The following is a 19475-nucleotide window of genomic DNA, read 5'->3' on the forward strand; positions in this document are numbered from 1 at the left end:
AAAACCCTATATTCCAATTTAGATGAATGCACGGTGTTCAGATCTTTTATTTGGAACTGTGATTCAAGTGTAACATGTTTTCACGTATTCTCTATTTTTTGCCTTCTTTTTAACAAGGTCTAGAATCTTACATATATCAGAAAATGAAAAGTAGAGAAACTGAACGGCATTCTGTACACGTCAGTGATCATGTAAGGCAGTCTCAAGAGGTAAAAACATTTTATTTGATATTTTAAAAGCTCAGTTTCTCACCCTTTGTCCCCCCACTTTATTCTTTCCTTGTCGTTCGCCTTTATGCAGTTTATCCACCCAGTAATTTATCCTGGGTATTTTTATCATGAAATAGAAAGAATTTAGGAATTTTTGAAACTGTTTTCGCATATATAAAAGTTGCCATGTGGAAGAAAATAAGATATTTTCAATACACTTTTAAGAGGTAGAGCTAACATCAACATATAGACTCTACTGGGAGACAGATTTCAGCCTGATTTGAGAAGGAATTTTTAGCAGTTGGAGCTTTCCAAGGATGGAATGGTTTATTTCTCGAAGTAGTAAGTGCCTCACTTAGTGTGGTTAATTAAACAGGCAAAGCAAACATCTTTGCAGATGTGTTGGAGGGGATTTGGACATTGCAGGAAAGGACTTTCAGTGTTTCTCTATCACTGATTTTGCAGTCTGTTTTTCTTAACCATTTGCAAATATGTGCCTGTTTTATTACCATCCACCATGAGGGAAGCGTGATCTAGTTAGACTAGCCCCCCAAATCTAATCTTGGTCTTGGTTTGAATATTACCTCTATGACCTTGGGAACTATATGAATGTATACTAACAACCTCAGATGTTCTTGTAGGAATGCAATCTGTGAAAGTAAAATATAAGACTACTTGAAGGTAATTGGAGGCAGGGACCTGTCTGCCCTGTCAAATCCTGGCTCTGTCACTTCCTAGGTTTCAAAGCTGTATACATCAATTAACCTGTGAGCTTCATTACCTGTATCTCTAAAATGGGGTTAATGCCATCCTTACGAGACTGATGGTGGATAACAAAAATAACACCAATGAAAATGCCTAGAGTAATGCTTGGAGTATAGAAATAGAATGAGATATATTCAAGGTAACATTCTAAATAATCATCAACTGAAACAATAATCTGATGATAGGATATAATAATGTAATGGTCAATGTTTCCTGTCAACTTTGACCTTCTTTTCTTCTTTCATGTCATTAACTGATGTTATATGTTCACTCTCATTTTTGTAAAAACCGTTATGTATTACATTTTCTCTTTGATGTCCCCATAAAAGTAATCCTTTCTGTTAAGGTCAGTCCTCGCACTGAGTTACTCATATATTGTGCTAACATTATGCATCTTTCTAGCTTGAGTCTTGCATGTTTAGTAAGAGAAATATTGAGCCTAGAGGAAAGGAAAAAAAGAACTATACCCTCCAAGGAGTGTGTTCTGCAAATGTATTACTGGAAGCTTGGGGTGGGAGAGAGTTGGGTGAACATGTAATGACCTTTCCCTTCTGCCCAGGATCTAAGCAGAAACTCTTTGTGGAATTCAAGGAGCACCAAGGTCAATAGGAACTCTCAGTGAGTATTTCTAAATGTCTTCCTTTAAGCATCTTTGGCTTTTATTTTTTTTAACTGGATTGGGAAGAAAGGTTTAATTGGGTCAGAAAAGGAGAAAAAAAAAGTGTGTGTCCAATGACAGTATTTTTCTTGTGTTAGCAAGAATGAAAATTATTTATTCTCCTAGTTTTCCTGTTTCTGGCAACAAGATCTCACCTTAGTGCCTTTTAAGAATATAATGATACATGTACTACTGTAGCAAATTAACCGTTTGTCTTCTTTTTTAATTTAATTTTATTTTTGGCTGGTTTGGGTCTTCGTTGCTGCATGCGGGCTTTCTCTAGTCGCAGCGAGCAGGGGCTACTCTTCGTTGTGGTGCATGGACTTCTCATTGCGGTGGCTTCTCTTGTTGCGGAGCACGGGCTCTAGGCGCACGGGCTTCAGTAGTTGTGGCGCACTGGCTTAGTTGCTCCGTGGCCTGTGAGATCTTCCCAGACCTGGGCTCGAACCTGTGTCCCCTGCATTGGCAGGAGGATTCTTAACCACTGGACCACCAGGGAAGTCCCTAACCATTTGTCTTTTTAGTGTCGGAAAAACACACATGAAATAATGAGTATCATATATTTTCTGATAGATAAGAGTGAAATTTGCATTAAAAAGTAGGAATAAATTTGTCTTGACTGAAAATAAAAAGACTTAGAATGAAGACTAAATAATTTTTTTAGTTTTTTTTCAAAATTTTCCTTTTAGTTTATAAGATGGATCTTTTTGGTTTCTCCTTAACATCCTAAGTGTTTGTCAAAGCAGTAACAAGTTGAGAAGGATTGAGACAGAGAGAAAGGAAGACAGGGCTAGAGAGAGGAGATAGAGAACTCACCTTTTTATAGACTTGAGGTTCCTCCTAGACTTTTATTTATTCAGAGAAAATTTGAAAACCAACCAAGCAAAGATTATTCTGTTTGTAGTGTTTTATGGACTTTTCCAGTTACGTCATCAAATTAACCATTCTTAGAGTTATAGGAGCAGAATTCAAAAGCATCTGTACTCTACAAAGGGCCCGTTGATGCCAGGCAGGTGGAATATGGCGGTCAGTTTGCAGTCAGCTCTGTTTGAGATGGCCTTTTCTCTGGAGCTCTCAGGGTCTCTCTGTGCAAGCCTGCCTCTAGCCTTAACGTGCACATGAGTTTCTTCTCCCAAAAGTTCTGTAGTTTGTGCTCATGCAGAGTAGTGGGTTATTGCAGCATGAAATTAAACAATAACTGTAATTGTACTTGCTTCCCCAAGGACCTTAAATACTGGACATATTCTTCGAATGTATTTATTCCGACTTGCCCATGGCCACTTGTGCACTTGAGCAGGGCATGTAACAATTTAAAGAGAGCTAATTTCAGCCTGTGAACATTTAGGGGCCATGTGGGCTAATGAAACTGATTTGTTGGCTTGTCCAGAGATATTCACAGACTCTTTTGTAGGCATCTGCTTTGCATAGTTCAGGAAGCCTTTAGTTTAATTGATCCAGAACAACACAAACACAGTTAAATCTTATATATGTTGTGTGATCACATAACTAATTAAAAACAAAAACCAACAACTGCTTTTCAGTTAGCGTAGGGCCTACTCAGTAAATTAATTACATGTATATCTGGTGCTCATTCTTCTATGAAAACAATTGTAGGGTTGTAAACTGTTTCTCTAAAGGTAGGGGTCAAATGTAACTGATACTCTTCCTTCAAAGTAATATATACACATGTATATACATATATACTTATAGATTGTATTATTACTGTTTCACACACTTTTCATTTCTTTGATCATTGAAAATTTTGAAGCATTATCTAAACAACTTTAATTTTTCAAACAGGTTGAGAAGTTCAAATGGAGTTAACAGTAAGTTTTTTGTTTTATTTTATTTTTATTTATTTTTGGCTACATTGGATCTTCGTTGCTGCGCTAGGGCTTTCTCTAGTTGTGGCGAGCAGGGGCTACTATTCATGGCAGTGCATGGGCTTCTCATTGCGGTGGCTTCTCTTGTTGCGGAGCACAGGCTCTAGGCGCGTGGGCTCAGGAGCTGTGGCTCACGGGCTCTAGAGAGCAGGCTCAGTAGTTGTGGCGCACGGACCTAGCTGCTCTGCGGCATGTGGGATCCTCCCGGACCAGGGCTCGAACCCATGTCCCCTGCATTGGCAGGTGGATTCTTAACCACTGCACCACCAGGAAAGCCCAACAGTAAGTTTTTATATTTTTATTTTTTCATCTTATCAGTGGTGGGGTTTACTCTCCTGCTGTCTCAGACTTCTATAGTTCTTGAAATCCTGATTTTTGTTTACTATACAAAGTAGCAAGTTCGGTAGAAAAGTAGAAGGTTGAATGTCTTTCTCCAGATAAATCAGGAGATCTTACCTGATCTTACCTGTTACCTGTTTTTTACTGTGATTTTCTAGTTTTCTCTGTGAGTGAGGGTATAGCCACTGAGCTCATTTAGACTGTTCAACAACTCTTACTGTCATCGTTTAACACATTGCTATTTAAGAACCATTCATAAGATTGTATGTGGATCTCCTTTCCTATATGTCTTCAGTGGGACTCCATGCCCCAAGTGGCTAAGTGGGACCAAGCCTACTTTGGTGAGACACCTCCCTGGTGAAGCCACTCTCATTAGCTACTTTCAAATTTCATTACAAACTGTACCTTTCCATCTTCCTGACCCCTCGAAACAGACTGGGCACCTTCATCACTTATGTGAAACCTTCAGTGCCTTCCCATTACCTATAGGATGGGCTGCAAATCCCTTACTCTTTCTCAATGCTCTTGAGAGTCTGGCCCCAGTCCAAATTTCCAGGCTCATGAATGAGCCCTTTTATGCAATATTTCTTCCATGAAGAATGTGACCACCTACCTATTACCCTCTCCACGTGGTGTCCAGAAGGCATTTTCAAATGTGGAACAAAATGTTCCACCTCCCTTCTCTGCCATCTCAGGAAATGACAACTTTATCCTTCCCGTTGCTGAGGCCAAAGTCTTGCAATCCTCCTTGACTCCCATTTTCTCACATCCCCACAGCCAACCCATCAGTAAGTCTTTCAAAATATATTGAGAAGCTGATCACTTTGCTACCCCACATATCACTTTTCACCTCTTCCCTGGATTACAGGATGGCCTCCAAACTGTTGCTCTATTTCCAGAGAGCAGCTGGAATAACACGTTTAAACTCAAAGTCATATTGAGTCACTCTTCTGTTCAAATGGTGTTCCAGCTCACTCTGTAAAAGCAAAGTCCAAACACCGTCTACGAGGCCCTGTTGATCTGCTCCCCCTCCTTCAACTCTGGCCACTCTCTCCTCCTTAACACAGCAAGTATGGTCCTGCCTCAGGATGTTTGCACTTGCCATTACTTCTGCCTGGAATACTCTTCATTTATCCTTTTGACTCACCCCCTCTCTTCCTTCGGGTCTTTGCTGCTCACATTTCACCCTATCAGGGAGGTCTTTCCTAACCAACCTATATAATATAGAAGAGTAATCTCCCTGTCTCCCACGATTCCTAACTCTCTCAATATATATGTAATATACTATAATACTATATATTTACTTATTTATTTCCTATTTCCCTTTCCTACAATGTAGGCTTTATCTGTTTTCATTACTGCTCTGTCGAGGATAGACCAATACCTGGCACGTAGTAGGTCAGTAAATATATGCTGAATGAATGTGAACAAGATCTCACAGCTCCTTAAGTGGTGAAGCCAGAATTGAAACTCAGTTTTGTCAGACTCAGATGCCCATACTCTATTTCACATTGTTTGTCTATGAAGATTCCCTAAGCCTCTGTGTACACATCTATTATATTACTTAGCAAACTGTATTGTGATTATAGTTTACATGTATTTCATATTTGTTTTTCACTAAGGTGGGGGAGCCACATCTTATTCACATCCCTCATGCCTAGCACGACCCTTAGTGGGGGCTAAATACTTTTTTTTTTTTAATTATTGAATCGAACTTAGAAAGGCACAGTCTTTTTTGATGATCTTACCTTTTACCCAGCACCCCCAAAGGGAGGGAGTTTCTTCCCTTCCTTATCCAGCAACAAGAAGCCAGAGACATCTGTGAAATTGGGCTCCTTATGCCGCTTCCTCTACAAGGTATAAAGTAGTTCCCACCATGAGACTAAAGTTCTCAACTTTAATTTTGATTTTATGAAATGGCAAAACTGTTGCAAAGGATTTCTCTTGCGACTTGTAATTTAGGACTTGAGCAGGTAGAAGAGAACCAGTTAAACTTGCAAGAGGTGTTCCCAACACACAGTCCGTCTGTAACCAAACAAATCCCTTGCTCTCACATTCTCTGCCTCCTTTGTTTCTCTTATATTCCTCTTAATGTGTTTTCATCATCTTGTTGTCATTTTAAGTCAGTGAAGTAGTGTGCTAATAACTTGGTATTAATAATGTCTTTATGTGGGTACTGCATCTTGGTAGGGAGCTCAGAGAATTGTGCTTCTGGGATGTCGTGCAACGTGATGGGCAGCCGAGTGCCTTCTGCAGCACAGAGGTGTAATTGGTTCAAAGGAAATACATCTTTGAGGCTAATATTACCTGTCTTTCTTCAATTCCCTATATAAATATGTTTGGAGACATTGCATGGATGATTGGAAGCTGTCAGGATACCGTGCACAATAATGTGGTTAAAGAATATTAGGCAATCTTTTTCGAAAACCGAGAAGCCATTGTGATTAACCCGTTCAATAATAACTTTGCAGGCAATATATTCATAAACATGTATTTACCTCCAGCCAAGTAATTAAGATGCCAATCTTCTCTGTAATTTCAGGAATCTCAACCTCCTTAAAAAGCCCTCAAGAGTCTCACCATCATTATTCAGGTAGGATGCCTGTGTACATAGACATGTCAATGGAGCTAAATGTCTGTGATTCTGCATTTGGAAACAGAAACACTGGTGAATTTGTGGTGTTGATATGGCTCCAACTTGAAAAGTTGTTGTTTACTCTGATGAGAGAACATTCAGATTTCTTAACTTGGGAAAACAAGTTTTTAGGATTTAAGAGAATTTGGATTTAAAAAAAAATGTGTGTATTGGTAAGTTCCAAATTGTAAGGAGGAAAGACGACCTTGAGATCTGAAAATTCCTTACGAGGTCAAAAGCCAGAGATCTTTGTATTTTGGGCTGGGGAGGAGACAGGCCTGAGACTAGTCCTCTGAGGAAGGGTTTTGCACCCTCACTGGGCCCTCAGTGAGGGTAACCACTGAATGAATGCCAACCCCACAGGGTAAATTCAACAAAGACACCTTAAGGGATGTTATTAAACAAGATGTCAAGGGTCTTGACTCTCTTAAGCAACATCACTTCACAGTGATTCAGTTGTCTTTCTTTCGAAGTGGGAATAATTGTACTTGCCCTTCCTGAGGAAAAATCTGCCAAAGGGCTAGTTGAGAATAAAGAGGGAAACACTTTGAAATGCAAAGCAGTATAACAACCAACTGGACTCGTGCCATTGGGTGGTCTTTTGGGCATCGTTGCTCTCAGTATTGGATTAGATAACACGTGGGCAAGGTTTTTATATAATCTGAAGCTCGGTACAAGAGTACAAGTGTATTGGTGTGATAATTTTCGTTATTATTATATCAAGGTCATGTGCTCAGGGTCCAGTAATAGGCTACCTTATCCTGAATTCTCCTCTGTAGTGAATAGTGTTTCTGTGGATTTCAGACTCCACATTCCAGGCTCTTGTAACTGGGTCTTTCAGCTCAGCAGTAATCCGTTATTTTGACTCCAGCTGTCAGCTGAAGAAAGCATCTGGTGAGGAACACTGTAACTCACATCGACTCTGATTTGTTAAGATACAGCTCTTAACAGGAAAATGCAGATCACTTGCTTCTAATTAAAACTGGTCTTCAGCTCTCTCTGGGAAAAGAAGATGAACTCTGCAAAATCAACAGTAGATGTCCCCACAGTCCGCTGTGCGTTAGATTTGATCTGGAAAAGAAAAACCAGAAAGACCACAGATTAAAATGCTCTTTAAAAGCAAGTTCCACATCTGAATGGATTAGTATGGTATTTGGTATTCAGGAGAGTGGCGGTAATAGCGCTACCTCAGAACATATTATATAATCTCATATACTCTATTCCTGAGACTGGGATATCCTTCCTGTTTGAGGCATAGTTTATTTTAAATACTGTATTATAGATAATATATTTTTAAAAATTTATTTATTTTTGGTTGTGTTGGGTCTTCGTTTCTGTGTGAGGACTTTCTCTAGTTGTGGCACGCGGGTCTCTCACTGTCGCGGCCTCTCCTGTTGCGGAGCACAGGCTCCAGACGCGCAGGATCAGTAGTTGTGGCTCACGGGCCTGGTTGCTCCGCAGCACGTGGGATCTTCCCAGACCAGGGCTCGAACCCATGTCCCCTGCATTGGCAGGCAGATTCTCAACCACTGCGCCACCAGGGAAGCCCCAAGATTTTTTTTTTAATGTGGACTATTTTTAAAGTCTTTATTGAATTTGTTACAATATTGCTTCTGTTTTCTGTTTTGGTTTTTTGGCCCTGAGGCATGTGGGATCTTAGTTCGAGACCAGGGATTGAACCTGCACCCCCTGCATTGGAAGGCGAAGTCTTAACCACTGGACTTTCAGGGAAGTCCCTGTAGAGAATATTTTTGATAAAAGAAAAAATAAAGGGTCTTTGAAATAAAATATTTTAGCATAATATGAGTATATTGATGTGGGGAAGGCTTTCTGTAAATTCAGCCCACTGATGCATACTTAAACTAGTAAATCTGCTTTTGTTTGCAGCCATTGAAAGGAACAATTTAATGAGGCTTTCTCAGACCATACCATTTACACCAATCCAACTGTTTGGTGAGTGCCATTTCTACCTTCTTGAGGTTGTGCCAGGGCAAAGGCATAACATCTGAGTGAATCATAGGAGAAACCATTTTGCATAATTTTAGCTGCAAATTTTCTTTTGCCCATGGTTGCAGTTTAGTTATATTAATTTCCTAAAATGGAAAGTCTTGTTAACTGCCCGGCTGGTATCTAGAGTCAAAATCTGATATACTATGGGGATGGGACCTATAATGAGCAGCAGTTGGGGAAAAAGCAATAATATTGCACCTGGCATTCACTGATTTAAGGCTGGAAGTAAGTAGAAAAGAAAAGAACCAACCAACCATGCGTAATAAATACAGAAGAAAGCATTAAACGTCAATACAGTAGAAGCTAATAGACATCTAAAGAGAAATGCTTTGTATATCGCTTTTTATTTGTTTGTTTTGTTTGTTTTGTTTCATGTAAACTAATTGCTCTTAACTCAGAGAGCAAATGTAATTTTTAAAGGCTGGAATAGTAAGGAAAAACCAGCTCGCAATAGCCAAGGCTACCGGCGTTTCTCTGTCCTGCCAATTGACAAAGTAACAAGGGTCGCCACACTGTCCCAGATCTTGCTTCTCCTCAAACCCTTCACATGGGGACAGATGAGGTGGCTTCTGATCGTCGATGCAAATGCCTTCTCCTTCCACTTGGCTCCACAGCTGGTTTTACAACTCGGTAGCTCTGTTTCAGATCCTCTAGGTAATTAGAACTCTAAAGTGGCATTTATCTGGGCACCAGGAATACATATTTCAAAACATGTTACTAAGCATTACCTAGATGTATTCTTTGGTAAGCAATTAAATGCAAGAGTGAGAGAATAGGTTCCTTCCTTGGTAAACCAGTACAGTGTTTATAAGAAAAGCCATTTGAAGCGAGGTGTAAGGAGAAAATTAAATACGGACTGGACAGAAGTTGTATAGAATATGTCACTTCTGTTAGGAAGCATTGTACAATATATTAGGTGGAGTCTAGGTTGAATAAGAATGGCTCCCTGTTCAACAGCCTAAAAGTGGAAGCTGTAGAGCAGTTAAAGAACATTTGTGTGTAAAATCTTTGAAGTGGGATTGGGTTTGTCTCCGAGGGTCTACTTCACATTAGCCAGGTTAACATATCTAATCTTTACAACAGCCCAATGAAGAGAATGTTATTTTCACTTCCATTTTACTGATGAGGAAAGTGAAGCTGTAAGTAACTTGTCCAAAGGCACAAAGGAAGGAGGGAAAGGCTCTGGGGTGTGACTTTGGTTCTAACTTTAACTGGGTTAAAACATGCGTTCTCAGTGGGGTAATATCACCCCCAAGAGAGCAAAAACATCTTTTTATTTTTATGTGTAAAGCACATACACACACACGCAGAGTACATAAACATAAACAGTATATCTTTGGTATTACAATGTCAGGGAAGGGGCAGTTAGGAAAAAAAGTCTAAATTTAAGCTCCTAAGGGGGATGACAGGGTTAAACTATCTCTTTAAAAGTATGCTAACACATATATATAGAATCTAAACAAAAAGAAAAAAGAAAAATAAAAGAAAATGGTCAGAAGAACCTAGGGGCAAGACAGGAATAAAGATGCAGACCTACTAGAGAATGGACTTGAGGATACGGGGAGGGGGAAGGGTAAGCTGGGACAAAGTGAGCGAGTGGCATGGACATATATACACTACCAAATGTAAAATAGATAGCTAGTGGGAAGCAGACGCATAGCACAGGGAGATCAGCTTGGTGCTTTGTGACCACCTAGAGGGGTGGGATACGGAGGTTGGGAGGGAGGGAGACGCAAGAGGGAAGAGATATGGGGATATATGTATATGTATAACTGATTCACTTTGTTATAAAGCAGAAACTGACCCACCATTGTAAAGCAATTATACTCTAATAAAGATGTTTAAAAAAAAAAGTACTTTCCTTTAACAAAAGAAGCATAGCCTTGCTACTCTGATTTTATTTTTGTCTAGTTATAATTTATAATAAGAACAACTTAATATTTATGTGACATCTGATGCTTTGTTCATTCTCCCCCTCCCTCTTTACGGGACTATAACATGGCCAGATGTCTGTACTTGCCTCTGAACAGGTGAAATTCCCATTCCCCACTGATCCTTTGAGAAACTGAACTGATTCTGAGTTGATATTTAGGACGCCGTTCATGTCACAGACATGGATCTCATTGAACCCCTCCCCTGGACTTCTGTTTGCCACAGGAGAAGAAGTAACTGTCTACAGGCTGGAGGAGAGTTCCCCTTTGAATCTGGATAAAAGCATGTCTTCTTGGTCCCAGCGAGGGAGATCTGCAATGATCCAGGTGTTGTCCCAAGAGGAGATGGATGGTGGCCTCCGCAAAGCCATGAAAGTCATTAGTACCTGGTCTGAGGATGACGTCCTCAAGCCGGGGCACGTTTTCATTGTGAAGTCCTTTCTTCCTGAGGTTGTGCAGGCATGGCGCAAAATCTTCCAGGAGAGTACTGTGCTTCATCTTTGCCTCAGGGTAAGTCAGAGACCCGGAGCCCAGATGGACAGGTGGTAGAAGAAAGGAGATCTGGCTCTATCCTGGTCAAAGGCCATTATCTTTTTTTTTTTTTTTTTTTGGTGAATACTTCCTTTATGTATAATATTCATATATCACAGATCATTGATTAGGAAATGTCAAATACCATTGATATGATTAGGGTAGACATACACACATATTGATGTATATACACACATATATATGTATATGTTTATATACATATGTATGTATATATTCACACACATTCATCTATAAAGCCAACATTTTACCTAATGTGAAAACAGAGGCACACCCATCAAGGTCAGAACAAAGCGAGAATGCCCACCATCTCCACCACTATTCAACACATTACTGGAGGTATTAACCAACTCAATTAGACAAGAGAAAACAAAAGTATAAAAACTGGAACAGAAAAAGAATGAAAACTAACTGTGTTTGCAGATGATTTGATAGTAATGCTAGAAAACCTGAAGAACTAGTGATAGAAACAACTCAAGCAATAAAAGAAATCAGGAAGGTGGCAAGGTTAATAAAATTAACACACCAAAATTAATAACTTTCATATAAGCAAATAATAACTAGTAGAAGATATTTTGGAAAAGAAAACCCTGTTTACAATAGCAAGAAATTGAAAATGCTTAGAAATAAGTGGAATGTGAAATATTTAAAATCTATGTGAGGAAAAATCACTCCTGAAAGATATCAAACTAAATTTGTACAAAGAGAAAGACAATCCTTAATCTTGATTAGGATGTTCCAGCATCATCAAAATATAAGTTCTCTTAAAGTTAATTTATAAATTTAATATTATTCCAATAAAGATTAGGAGATACAAACTACTATATATAAAATAGATAAACAAAGTCCTACTGTATAGCACAGGGAATTATATTCAATATCCTATAATAAGCCATAAAGGAAAAGAATATTAAAAAGAATATATGTGTATAATTGAATCTCTTTGCTATACACCTGAAACTAACACAATGTTGTAAATCAACTATACTTCAATTTTAAAAAATCCCAATAAACTCTTTTTTTTTTTTTCTGGAGCTAGACACCTACTTAGAAAGAAAGGGAAAAAATAAAACATACGTACATGTGTCTACTTACTCTCGCAAAAGGAAACATAGGAAGGTTAAACCAGAAAGCAGTGAAATAGATTGCCTAAAGGGGTGTGGAGGTGGAAGGCAGGAGGGAAGAGGAGATTAAGACGGAAAAAATAGGGGAAAGAGGACAATTCTCTGAGTATGCCTTTTTAATTTTTTTAATATCTTTATTGGAGTATAATTGCTTTACAATGTTGTGTTAGTTTCTGCTGTACAACAAAGTGAATCAGCTGTACATATACATATATCCCCCTGTCTCCTCCCTCTTGAGCCTCCCTCCCACCCTCCCTACCCCACCCCTCTAGGTCATCACAAAACATCGAGCTGATCTCCCTGTGCTATGTGGCTGCTTCCCACTAGCTATCTATTTTATATTTGGTAGTGTCTATATGTCCATGCCACTCTCTCACTTCGTCCCAGCTTCCCCTTCCCCCACTTTGTCCGTAAGTCCGTTCTCTACATCTGCCTCTTTATTCTTGCCCTGCCACTAGGTTCATCAGTACTGTTGTTTTAGATGAAGGCCATTATCTTCAACCCAAAGGATAGCCTATTCTTTTTTGGAAGTGGTGGTATATTGTTATTTTTGGCTTTAGCTTTTGGAGTGGGTAGTGGTGGAAGCTGAATAAGGCTGAAAATCACACTTGGGAGGCCTCTAGTAATTCTGTGATCATTAATTAGTAGGCATCTGATAGCAAACCAATATTTTTATCAATGTTCCCTATTTTGCAGGAAATTCAACAACAAAGAGCTGCTCAAAAACTGATCTATACCTTCAACCAAGTGAAACCACAAACCATTCCCTACACTCCAAGGTGAGGAAATATTGGCACCCTGGCCCTTCATCTTATGTAGGAATTTCTGTCAGTTTCTTCTCACCCTTTAGTCACGAGAAATACCAGACCCACGGGGAAGTTCCCCATGACCTTAACTTTGGTTTCTTCCTTACATAGTTCTCGGAGACAGTAAAAAGAGAATTAGACATCCTAGGTATGTTTTGGCTTAAATTGCTGAATTTATGTGAGTAGAAAAGAGAAGATCAAGCAGAGGCCGTGACTAACCTCTCAATTACGAAAGCAGGCAGATCCCGGGTGTAGTTACTAATGTCCAGAAACATTATGGTAGAAAAACACTTCTATTTTAAGCATAGTTTCTTCTGTTATCTTACAGAAATTAGGAACCTTAAAGGAGTGAACTCTTGTTACTTTCACTTGAGTGTTTCCATACACTTGTATTCATTTAGCAAGACAGATCATAGTTTGGTGCTGAGGACTTACAGTAAAGTTTTACTGTCTCATTTACAAGGAACTTCATAGAGCAAGACAAGAAAAGTTGAATCCAGTACTCTTTATAAAAGAGTTCCTCAGAAAGAAGGGAGGTGGGTAAACGTGGGGAAAACTCCCAATCTTTGCATTCCATTCTTTCAGTAGAAAGGCAAAGGCGTGTGCATTGAGGCTGCTGGGACTAGAGTTAGGTCATCTCCCCTGGTGCTCTCTGTTCAGTAATATAAGTCCCACCTTTGCTGCCTTTCGGGGAATCAATGGCCTCTTCCCACCCTCCCTCGCCATAGGTTCCTGGAAGTTTTCTTAATCTACTGCCATTCAGCCAAGCAGTGGTTGACCATTGAGAAGTACATGACTGGGGAGTTCCGGAAGTACAACAACAACAACGGTGATGAAATTGCCCCCAGCAACACCTTGGAGGAGCTGATGTTGGCTTTCTCTCACTGGACCTATGAGTATACTCGGGGAGAGCTGCTGGTTTTAGATCTGCAAGGTGATTGATAGCTGAGGATTTGATACAACAAGCATGAGGCAAAGTTCAGGAAACAGTGACCAGGGATTGCTTTCTCAATGTCATTGTCACCTACATTTTTTTTTTTTGCGGTACACGGGCCTCTCACTGTTGTGGCCCCTCCCGTTGCGGAGCACAGGCTCCGGACGCGCAGGCTCAGCGGCCATGGCTCACGGGCCCAGCCGCTCCGCGGCATGTGGGATCTTCCCGGACCGGGGCACGAACCCGCGTCCCCTGCATCGGCAGACGGACTATCAACCAGTGCGCCACCAGGGAAGCCCCTGTCACCTACATTTGACCCCAACTCTTTCTTTACTCAAAGCCATAGTTAAGGCCTTTCGGTGGAGACATTCCTTGGCAGTATGTACCTTTTTTTTTTTCTTTTAAACAGGAGATGGTATCTGTTTTCTGAATTTATTTATTGTTTGTGGAACTGTTTTAAGTGGGAGGAGCCAGAGAGGTGTCCCGAGAGATCATGCAAGAACCAGGATGGGTAATGTATGGAGTTGCTTCACCTAGCTTTGAAGGGAGGTGGCACCATTTATTTCAGAGACGTTGTACAGTGATGATCATGGGCACCTACTATGCTGTTTCTCACCTATAGATCAAGAGAAAAATATAGGCAGATGATTAGCTGCCCAGAATTTAAAGTCATCTAAAATGTTAAACGGGCAATGAGTTTTATACCCAATTTTCCAGTTTTATGGCCTTTCTTTGAACTTATGTTCACAATAACACTTAGGCATGCATTTATACACACAGGAAAGTTTAAATTCTGGTCATTTCTCATGATTTTGAGCTCAGTATTTTTGCAGTTTATAGTTTAGCTTGTTCTCTTTGCTGTGTACCTTGATATAAGAGTTCACAAAAGTATAAACTCAGTCTGTGAAAGGCAACTTAGTGCACTCTTATTTAATGGAAGCCTTTGATCAATGCATCTTTCTACTCTCAACACCTCACATGTGACTTATAATCCTGCAGCAGGAAACAGTATCTCTAGCAGACTTTCCTTGCAGGGACAGAACAAAATATGTATTAAGGTCAAAGTTTAGTCCCTGGGCTCACTGACTGGGGCTTTGGTTTTAAATAAGGGATTTAGCCCAGGCACTTTCATAGAAGTTATCTCATTTAATCCCAGAAGCAGCACCTTGAGGTAGATATTATGGGGACTTTAGGCCCAGAAAGTTTAAATAACTTGCCCAAGGTTGCACAGCGGCTTAAGCGGAAGCCAAGATGCAGACTTAAGCTGGTTTGACCATCCATGTTCTTTCCTTTTCACTGTTCTGTCTTTTATTTCTCTTTAAGTTTCATAGCCATAGGACATTACCATGTTCTGGTTCATTTAAAATGATAGGGCCTTTTCCTTGTCCTCTCTGACTTTCCCATCTCTCCACACCTGGGATTCTGTGCTGAAAGCCAGGCTTGGAGGATGGAGACAGTCGAGATGAACAGGCAATCCTGGGACATCGTGAGCAATGTACACTAAGACTGCAAACCCATTTTGATTGAAACTTCTGTCACATGCTCAAGGATGTATATATATATATATATATACACTTTTCAAACTACACGTAAGTCCTTCTGTCCTTTCAGATCTATGCTGTTCACAAGGTGTGAATTATATTTCTAACCCTCAAACACAATATTTTAGGAAGCAATATAAACAAAGTTAAAACAGTCAAGATGATTCAGCTTTTAAACCAGCAAGTACAGTATGATCCATGTAAACCCAGCACACTGATGCCCAAGGCTGCTTTTGTAGCTCATGTTGGGGAAAGGTTGATTGTTTTCATCTATACTTGAGTGTCTGTGCTTTGAGTTTTGGGTAGAGATGTTTAAAAAGTAAAAAACAAACAAAAAAACAAAGAAAAACTTCAAGGAAGTAATGATGACTCTTCAGTGTGTTTTTGTTTAATGATGTTTATATTTGGGTATTTTTATGTCTCTTAGTAAATCCAAAGTGACGTTAAACAGAACAAACACTGCATTAATAGTCTTGGGGGAATAAAAGGAATTAACTTTATTTTTTTACTGGGCAATTATGTGAATTGCAGAAATAGACCACTCCAAATAAACGATGTGAAAACATTGACCTTCAAAGGAGGGAAGAGTGGACATCATAGAATGAACATGAAGAAATTGAGATACTTATCGGAGAGTTTTGCCGATTGGTTAGCCCTGAATTTATGGAAGAACGAGAATCCTATAATAGTAATTACAAGCAGTTATATTACTACTGCTACTAGCTAACATTTACTAAATAGTTATTTTGTGTCAGTCACTCCGTTAAAGGCTTATGTGCATTAATATGTTTAATCCAAGCCAGGTTGGAAAGGAAAAATGGGAGAATATAATGTATTCTTAAAATATCATAATAGTTTTCAGTTCAGTTATGTTTTACATTTAATTGATTAGTATTTTTAGTCTTTGGAGCGATGATGTGCGTTGTCTGGGTGGCAGGGAGTAGAGACTGAAAGACGAATTAGCTGCAGTTAGGAGAGGCCCTGTCGTCAGGGTCCTGGGGGCTGACTCCTGGCTCCACCGTGAATTAGCTGCATGACCAGGGGGCAACCACCTTGAGTCCCACTTCCCTCATTTGTAATAATAATGGTAAATAATGTTAGGCACTTAACTCAGAGGGCTGTTAAAGGGCTGAAATTAAGCAAGTTCCTGACACAGTGAATGTTAGTTATTGTTGTTAGTATTAGTCTCTGTGTGGCTTGTTAAAATGGAAGTTAATCTTCAGTTGTGGGTAGTCTCCTCTTAGCTGTGTGGCCCTGGTGATACCCCAGCTTTGGCCTCTGTAGAGTGAAGCCCTGATCAGCTTGCTGTGCTTCCTGTTGCTTTGAGGGAAAGAAGGAATGAGAAGCACTCCGGCAGTTTATTCTTTCAGTTTCTTCTTTTCTTCTCTTTACTTTCTTCCAAGGGAGTGCCAATCATTAACCCAGGAGCTACCACATCAGGCCACGAAGCTGAACTCTAGGGAGAGGCTTGACTAATTTCTGATCACATGTAATTACACTGTAGTCTTCCAGTCTCCTTCCATTTAAAAATCTTACACGTGAGAGCCTGAATCGTCATCATTATATGTGAAATCCAATATTTAGTTTCCAGCAAGAGGAATGAAAAACAATTGTATTTCAAATTACAGTGGCCTGTGGCATGTTTTTTTTTTTTAAGCTCACTATTTTTTTTTCAAATAACTTTTGGAGATATTAATTTTTTATTCAACAAAGCAGTTTCCAGGATAAATCAGCATTAGCATCAGCATCTGCTGCTACAAGGAAGGTGACTTCTTTCCATTGATGTAGAAGTTCACTGATGCATCCCAAGGTGACTGGAATCAGAATGTACGTTTCTGAGTTTCTCATAAGGGCGTGCTATGTATTGCCTGTACATGGGCATTTACTCTGTTAATGCCAGTAAAGAGATAGCACTGGAATTTTTAGATCTTAAAATGTCTTATTGTCTTTCATGTTTTCCAAATATCTACGTACGTGGGTAGGATGGGCACCTATGTTAAAGTTTGCCAGTTGGGTGACTCCTGTGTAGCCCGGAGAGGCTGGGGTGGTAGTAATGGGTGTGGTGGTGCAGCATGATTGGTTCTCTGAACCGCTTTCTTTTTTTAACTCATTGGAATGCCCCTTCTGCCATTCAAGGGTCCCAAAAGATGTTTTTAGTAGTTAAGCTTTGTGCTGTCAGATTGGGTTTAGGGATATAAAGGTTTGTAGAAACTCTTTACCCTCAGTCTTATAGGAGGTTCTATTCATTAGGAAATAGTACTTTAGGAAAGTGAGATAATCAGAACATGATTTTACCAGTGGTAAGAAAATAGAATTTTACTTCACAAGAGCTCTTGATAGAATAAAGACAATAAAAATAGCAGTTGACATGTTTCAGCTTCTTCTGGATCAGACCTTTTGCTAAGCAGTTTGTGTATGCTAGTTCATGTAATCCTCTCAGTAACCGTATAGGATAAGGCCGTGATTATCCACACTTTCAGGTGATACAGTTGAGACTCAGAGAGATTAAAGAAGGTGTCCAGATCACACAACTAGGGAGTGATGGGGCTGTGAGTGGGACCCAGATCCTTTGACTTCTGCCTATTTAACAGGCTACAAGACTGAAAGTAAATGGGAGCTGATGTGATTTTGATAGACTTTTTTTTCCCCTATAAAACCTCCTATTCCACAATTCTTTAGGTATTGTGCGTATTTCAGCTTAAATTTACAGTTTACTCAGACATCAGCCTAAAGCTTTCATCACTGCTGGGAATTGTAGGCATAAAGTCATGTCTGAGCTTAAATGTGTGGAGGATTTGTAGCTTTTAGTCTCTCTATTGGTGGTACATGGGCTGTCTGTTTGTTGTTTATTTACTACATAGTTAAACATAGTTGTTCTGTTTATTTGCTACATGTTTGCTGTATAGTTAGGGTCTTGTTAGGCTGTTCCTTTTTATATCTGTAATGAGAAAAGCATAAAGAGCCCAGCCTATTCATATGACTTTTTCTTTAAAAAGCAAAGCACATTTTGCATACTGCCCCTTGAGCCTGTGTTTCAGACTTATTTTTCCTTTCCCTATTCAAAATCAGTGTACAAAGAGATTCTAAGCCAAGGGTTCTGAAAGGGGCTCTGGGTAGAATTCAGAAGATCTGTGTACTTTGATGAAAAAACAAATTAAAATTATACCTAGGGGCTTCCCTGGTGGCTCAGTGGTTAGGAATCTGCCTGCCAATGCAGGGGACACAGGTTTGAGCCCAGGTCCGGGAAGATCCCACATGCCGCGGAGAAACTAAGCCCGTGAGCCACAACTACTGAGCCCACGTGCCACAACTACTGCATCCCGCATGCCTAGAGCCTGTGCTCTGCAACAAAGAGAAGCCACCGCAGTGAGAAGCCCGCACACCGCAACAAAGAGTAGCCCCCACTCGCCGCAACTAGAGAAAGCCTGTGCACAGCAACGAAGACCCAATGCAGCCAATAAATAAATACATTTATTTAAAAAAAAATTACACCTTTATTTCATTAACCTATAGCTGAAATTCATCATTTCCTTCAGTTATAACGGAGACGACAGATCACAGTGGCATTAGCAGTACCCGTGACTGTTTGCAATAGCAATTACAGGTATTAACATAGCACATTGCAGTGTTGGCAGATATGTCAAAATACTGGTTGTATTTGTTCCTTGTTGGATGTTATAGTGTTATCAGACTTGTGCTTGATCCTGTTATTTAACATACTAATAAAGAAGCACGTGTATTGCAGTACAATTTAAAAAATATTTTGATCACTGTATTTCAGTATCATTGCTTTCCTTTGTAATCTTATGTATTCAAACTATACATTTAAAAACATTATTCTGAGACGGGGGTACCTTAGCTTCATCAGACTGCCAAAAGGGTCATGACCCGAAAAAGGTTTAAAACCCCCTACTTAAGTTATTTTCCTAAGGAAGTCAGTTTCTCAGGGGAATGGTCTATAAACTATAAGGATTACCTTTCTGTATGGTAAAACATACAGAACATAGTAAAAATCTTTCTTTTTTAAAGTAGTGGTTAGAAAATGTGTTGGGTTTTTTTTTTAACAAATAGAAATATACAATAATGTTATA

The 19475-nt window shown here is 39.6% G+C and overlaps 1 protein-coding gene across 2 annotated transcripts in view; it reads left to right on the top strand.

The window, feature by feature from the left end:
* Window positions 1-19475, top strand: part of TRPM6 (transient receptor potential cation channel subfamily M member 6) — a gene marked incomplete at its 5' end in the record, with an annotated part of 195376 nt that overhangs the window by 166696 nt on the left and 9205 nt on the right. For both annotated transcript variants that reach the window (XM_082843245.1, XM_082843244.1), the window contains 8 exons: window positions 118-209; window positions 1534-1592; window positions 3433-3458; window positions 6397-6447; window positions 8377-8442; window positions 10657-10940; window positions 12800-12882; window positions 13638-13843. In XM_082843245.1, coding sequence (XP_082699371.1) covers window positions 118-209; window positions 1534-1592; window positions 3433-3458; window positions 6397-6447; window positions 8377-8442; window positions 10657-10940; window positions 12800-12882; window positions 13638-13843 — 867 coding nt within the window. The remainder of the gene's footprint in view (window positions 1-117; window positions 210-1533; window positions 1593-3432; window positions 3459-6396; window positions 6448-8376; window positions 8443-10656; window positions 10941-12799; window positions 12883-13637; window positions 13844-19475) is intronic.

Source organism: Leucopleurus acutus (assembly GCF_964270905.1).
Source record: "Leucopleurus acutus genome assembly, chromosome: 7".
Classification (NCBI taxonomy): domain Eukaryota; kingdom Metazoa; phylum Chordata; class Mammalia; order Artiodactyla; family Delphinidae; genus Leucopleurus; species Leucopleurus acutus.